Source organism: Pongo pygmaeus, chromosome 8, assembly GCF_028885625.2.
Source record: "Pongo pygmaeus isolate AG05252 chromosome 8, NHGRI_mPonPyg2-v2.0_pri, whole genome shotgun sequence".
Lineage (NCBI taxonomy): Eukaryota > Metazoa > Chordata > Mammalia > Primates > Hominidae > Pongo > Pongo pygmaeus.
This window is the reverse complement of record NC_072381.2, coordinates 54,246,809-54,252,914: the sequence shown is the minus strand read 5'-3', so window position 1 is coordinate 54,252,914 and position 6,106 is coordinate 54,246,809. Positions and strand designations below refer to the sequence as shown.

Genomic DNA, 6,106 nt, shown 5'->3' with positions numbered 1-6,106 from the left:
ATTAGCAGCGCTTTGTCAATTTGCAGCCCGGGAGTCGCCAGGCCTTTGACAAGGGCAGCCCAAATCAGGCTGCCTTGGAGAAAGGTTTGCCTCTGAGGGGACATGAGGTGGGGGGTGGGACCTAGTGTATTTTCGGAAAATGTATTTTTTTGGGGTGATGGTGGTGGTGGTTGTATCGTTCTCTTTTAAAAAAGGAAAAATCATTCCTGATGTTTGCTGAGAAATGACTGATTTTTTTTTTTTTAACACCACGTGGGCCATTTGTAAGGCCCAATAGACCTATCCAAGTTACTCGCTGTAGACAGCGCTGGAAATAATCAGATTAAGGCCAATTATGCGTGAGATTATAAAGGCGAGTGCTGAGCGGCGGCGCGCGCTGCAGACAGACAGCAAGACATCTGGCCACTTCCCGAGTCACTTCTTTGGTCCTGCGGGCGCCAGCCGCGCCGAGCCCCGCCCGCCGCCAGCCGAGCAGGGCTTGCGGACCGGAGGCGGTCACGCTCCGGCCTCCTCAACCGTCGCCCGCCGAGGTATGCTCGGCTCCTGACCCACTCGCCGGGCCCCGAGCGCCGGGCCTTGGGGCTCGGCTGCCTTCCTGGGCCTGAGCTGCAGCGCGCAGATGGCCTTGCGAGCTAACCGGACCTGGCTGCGGTGGCCCGGGTGCAGGGCTTCTGGCTGGGACCCCGGAGAGCAAGAAACTACGCTGAGCGGGTTTGGTGCTGGGGCCAGGGTGAGGGCACGGCTGTCCGGGAGGTGGACACACCCGAAGGACTGCCCCGTGGGGTTGCTGCTTGCGACGGGGCTGCCGCCTTCCCTCCTGTCCCCTCCAGTGAGCTGAGGGCGTTGGGAGGGACTTTCCAGGAGGGGAGCGCCGGGTGCGCCCTAGGGCCGGGCGGGAGCGCTGGCAGAGGGAGACTTGAAGCTCTATCGCTGTTTGCTTTGCAGCCAGGCAGGAGCAACGCGCGCGGGTCCGTTCTGCTGCCACCCTCCCAGGTCTCGGCCGTCCAGCCGATCTGACAGCCGGCGATGTTTTATTTCCACTGCCCGCCACAGCTAGAGGGTAAGTAAGCTTCGCGCCCCGGGGTCTCCATGAAGCCAGAGCCGGCCAGAAAGGGCCGGAGCGGCAGCAGGGCTGGTGGGTGGCTGGGTCCCCGCCCTACGGGGGGCGCAACCGCCTGCCAGTGAGTAGGGGCGCCCCTGGCCACCTCTCTACACCCCACTCCAGCCCCTCTCCAGCTCCCCGCCCCGTCGCCACCTGCCTCCCAGCTCCCTCCCCGCCTGGGCCAGGGCGCCCCGGGCTATGCATGCCGCGGGGACCGGCCGAATCCTCCCAGCACAGATGCTGGTGTCACGCCTGTAATTGGGGCTCCGCAACCCAGGGGGCCGCATCAATCTTTCACGGTGCTTTTGCAAACATCCCAGAAAGCAAAGGCGAGTGGGACCGCCGCGTCCTGGCCCCCATCACGAGCTGCGCGAGCCTAGAAGGGCCGGTCGCTGGGCTGCTCTCATTGGGGCCGCTGGTGAGAGCGCTGCAGGGGCCTCTTCCGCCCTGGATTCTGGGCAGCTCAATTCCCTTCCCGGCCTCCTGGCTGTCCCTGGAACCAGGTGGCCCTGACCACCACCTGCCCGGACTGACCTAGCATGGCTCCTTCTCTGTGACTCACTAACCCTAAATGTCGACCACTCCCCACTCCCCCAGGCCAGAATTTCCATTTTTGAGTGTCTCCAGGCCTGAGAAGAAATTTCCCCTCAGGTTCCCCAGTCTGGCTTCTGCACCCAGTTGTTGGGGAGGCATGGGTTGGTGAGAAGGGGACAGTTGGGACCTCGGCATGCCCCTGCTTAGGACCCGGGAGATCCAAGGATGGGGTCTTCACATCAGGGGGCCAGTTAGTAGCCATCAGGTGAGCCAATGCCACACTGTGGGCTTTAATGGGGCCTTCTGCAGAGCAGCAGTCTCAGCACTGGGGTACTGGGACTTTTGTAACCGTGGGACTGGCATTTGGCAACCTACTCCTTTGATTTATTATTGTGGTCGGAGAATTTGGGGAGCAAAGTAGTTGTGGGAGACAAGGGGCAGGGTAAATGTTGTGAGGCGCTGGGAGACCTGAGACTTCAGGTGATGCTTGTCAGTCTTGATGCAGGCTGCCCTGAGCAGTGGCTGAGCCTCAGAAAGTTTGTTTTTGTTTTTGTTTTTCTGATAAAAGCTCTTAAGAGTCCAATAGGATTTTCTAAAGGAGGCTAATGAGGACCAGTGTTTAAGCCCTGCTAGCTCTGTCAGCATTCCTAGGAAGGGAAGGCCACACATCTGCCTGCATTTCACCTCATTTTATCCCCAAGGTCCCATGCAGGGTAGGTTTTATGGAAGGGTGGGAGACGTGCATCCCCTGACAGTGTACCCTAGGGGTTGAGGGAGACTTTCTGTATGTTGAGAGTGCCTTCTCTGTGCCTCCGAACCAGGGGTTTGGACTAATTGCCAGCCAGTGTCCCACCCTTCTGGTCAAAGTGGGGGAAGGCAGAAGTTTGAGCATTTGGCGGGTAGGGGATGTCGTGAATGTCTGTCTGCAGGGTGGGCTGCAGGAGTGACTTAGGTAGAGTCCTGGCCTGGCCTGCCTTGACCCCAGCTCTCAGCCCAGCTCAGCTGGCTTACTGTGCTCCCCACACTCTGGGCACATCCCACCTCAGTGCTGACTCTGTGATATAACCAGAAGAAAAGGAGATGGGTCTTTAAGAGCCTTTCATCCCTTTGTAGGTGTGTTTCTATGCCAGTTTTGCAGAAAGGAGTAATTCAGTTTAGTTTAGTGTTGCTGGGTGAAAGAGATCTCCTGCAAATGGAAAAGTTGAGAACAGACCCTTGGAATATGACATAATTATAGCCTATCATCTTTTTTATTTTAATTTTTTGTTAATCTAGATAGGCATAAGGAAGAAAAGAAAGAATGGCTCATAATCTTACTTCTCAGATAATTTTGCTGACGTTACATTAAAAAGTACTACTGGCACCTGCCTGAGAAGTTTGAATACAACAGAAACTCATACATTGAAAAGCAAAATCCTCCTTTTCCACCTCTTTTCCTAAAAGTATCTGCTATTTTTTTTGTGATTCCTTCAAGAAAAACATGATTTAATTCTCATTTATGTATTTTTAAAATATGTGTTTTGCCTTATTTGCACTGAAATTATATTGCTACATCATTCTGTACTTTGCTTTTTTTACTTTGCAATATATCTTGGAGATTTGTTCATGCCGATGCGTATAGATCTACTGATTTCTTTTAAACTGCTGTGTAATATTCCATTGTGTGTTGTGGAGAAATCATCTGCTGATGGGCATTTTGGTTGTTTTCAATTTTTTTCGACTACAGTGTTTCCAGAAGCACTTTTTTTTTCTATTTTAACACACGTTACAAATATATTTATAGATTAAATACCTGTATGTGTATTTAAATTTTTGATGGATGTTGTCAAATTACCTTCTAATAAGGCTGCACCCAGTTTGTACTCCTACAAATGGTGAATGAGCCTGCACATCTTATGACACTCATATCTGTACTTTATGCACCTCATTTTTTTGTCAAAATGTTGAAGATAATATTCCATTTTTCTGTTGTGTTTGGTTGAATTATCTTCAAGGTTTAACATTTTCATAATATTATCAACTATTCTACTTATTTTTAAGTAAAAGAGCATTCTCATTTTTTCTTCTTTTCTATTAGGTTGTCAATCTTTTATTAATTTGGTGAACTGTCAGCCTTTTTTAGGATTCAGTTCGACATGCAGTGTTTCACTTAAAGACTTTGCATGTACACATTGTGAGTCACTTTGGGACCATGAGGTATAAATTAGAAGACTGAGGGAAATTGTGATTGGAGATCCTCAGAGATTGTATTCCATCCTCACCAGTCAAGGGCATTGTTTCAAAAAAAGACAATTTGTTTTCTTGCAAAGTAATGAAAATAAGACTGCTTTGAGGCCGTTTCTTTTAAGTTTCCAATGAGCTGGACAGAAATATCTGTAACTAAGGTTTTGAGGAACAATGCAATTTGGACAGGAAGATGGAAGGAGAATGCTTTAGCAGAGAGTCAGGGTGTTTGGCAAAGGATGTGGCCCTGGAGGGTGAAAGAATAACTAAAAGGAACTTCCTCTAGTAGACAGAATTTTAAGAAGCCCAAAGGACTTTCAATCTTTGAGACTGAGGTCCTTCTGAGGGTCCTTGTCTGGGACAGTGTAGCTCCAGAACTCCTAATGCCGTGATTCTGAGAACAGAGCCCATGGCAGGTAAAGTATTCACTGGTTAATGGCAACTTGCTCATTTGTTTGCCTAAGAAGCCATTGTGGGCTATCAAGTAAATACAGCACATTTGGAAAATGATCTGAATGCACGTTTGGGGCCAAACTCTGTTCTGGGTTTATAGCGAGCTTTGAAGCCTGCTGGGGAGGACAACGTCTTTCTTTTGTGGGGAAGTAGAAGAAGTAGGTGCTTTATAAGGCCTGGCCAGAGGGTGGGGTGCCCTTTAAGAGTGGCCTTGTTCAAGTCTGCTTGGCATTCAGGACAGTCACTATTGGTGCAGATCTCTTGTTAATTGACATCTATATAACAGATCCACTATGGTGCTGATGAGCTGTGACCAACAGTAATTAATATTCATTTATAAACTTCTTACCTCCTCGCGTTCTGCACTTCTAGGAGAGAAGTGCCGTGAAAAGCTCTTGGTGTTTTTTTTCCTCCCCCAGCCTCTCCCAACCCCCAGATTTTAATTCTTGTTAATAGAAACAAGGGAAAGTAAACTACCATATGAGCCAAAGGGAGACACACAGGCTTCTATTAAAGGATCTGGAGTAGGGGTGAGATAAAGGCACATTGAACAGGGGTGGAGCTGGGAGCTGGGGAGCAGGTGAAGGCTCTGCCTCAAGCCAGTGACCCTTCTTGGTTCAGAGTCTAGAATTTCACAAGAATTGAACTTGGCCATCTTGGGGATTAAGGTCACCACTTGCCCTATGTAAGAGGGTAACTGAATTTAAAGTCAGAGGTTTTGGGGACAGAGTGGAAAAGAGGGGGATTTAATAGGAGGAACAGAAAAATATCCTTTGGGACAACAGGGCTTCCTGTCTGGTGGGTCAGGTGGGTGCCCTCTGAACTGTGTCTGGACGTGGTCTGAGGCCTGGGGCACCTTCCTGCCCAGGTTGATCAGTTTGCTCTTGGTAGGCACTGCACCCTTTGGCAACCACTCTTCAGGGGATTTTGACGACGGGTTTCTGCGTAGAAAACAGCGCCGGAACCGGACGACGTTCACTCTTCAGCAGGTACCAATGTTGATTCTCCTTTCAAACATCAGCTACTTCCTACCTCCCCCAAATCAAAGTTGAGCAACTCTTCTTTGTCTTTTAAAATAAGACCAATTGATTATGCTAACTGAATCTTTCTGTTTTCTTGAACAACTTATGTGCCAAGGAATCAAAATTTAGGAGGAGTGCAGATGACGCTAACCTTGTAATCCCAGATGAGTGAAGAGGCAACAACGTTCTCTCCCACTTGCCTTAGGTGGATAGTTTGGGGAACACTTCCATGTCAGCAATATCATTTGAACCTCACAGTGATCCTCTGAGGAAGGCAGGTCAGACATTCTCATTCTCAGTACAGAGATGAAAAACCGGATCCCTGGAAGTTGGCTGACTTGGATAAGGTATAGTTGCCCACAAGTGGAAGGGCTACAACTGGGACCTTGATACTGTGTTTCCCAGAGCTGGGCTTTTTCCCCTCGATCAGCCTCTGTCCTACTCTTGGAGTGAACTGGAGTGGCTGCGAAGGTGACCAAATATCCCTATGGCGTTTTGTGGGATGACACCCTGAGGCTTCTGCAAGTTGTTTCTGTTCCCCGGCTTCCTATGGTGAAAGCGATACCAATTACTCTAACTGTTCATAAGGTGACCGTTAGATTTTTTTGATTCCTATGACAATACTTATATGTAAATGCATATAAATATTCACACCTCTCTTATTTCTACTTCTTGCCAGAGCACTGAGATTGCTAGTAAGCCGTAGCTCCTAAGTCACCCGCCGTTGAAATTCTCGTTCTGTGGGATCTTTCCAAAGAGCTCTTTTCTCCCT

General features: G+C 49.2%; 1 protein-coding gene across 1 annotated transcript in view; it reads left to right on the top strand.

Moving 5' to 3' along the window:
- The first annotated feature begins 375 nt into the window (after positions 1-375).
- DRGX (dorsal root ganglia homeobox) overlaps positions 376-6,106 on the top strand; it is a 32,007-nt gene continuing 26,276 nt past the window's right edge. Inside the window, exons 1-3 of the mRNA XM_054503618.1 lie at positions 376-530; positions 946-1,060; positions 5,204-5,301. Coding sequence (XP_054359593.1) covers positions 1,027-1,060; positions 5,204-5,301 — 132 coding nt within the window. The 5' untranslated portion in view covers positions 376-530; positions 946-1,026. The remainder of the gene's footprint in view (positions 531-945; positions 1,061-5,203; positions 5,302-6,106) is intronic.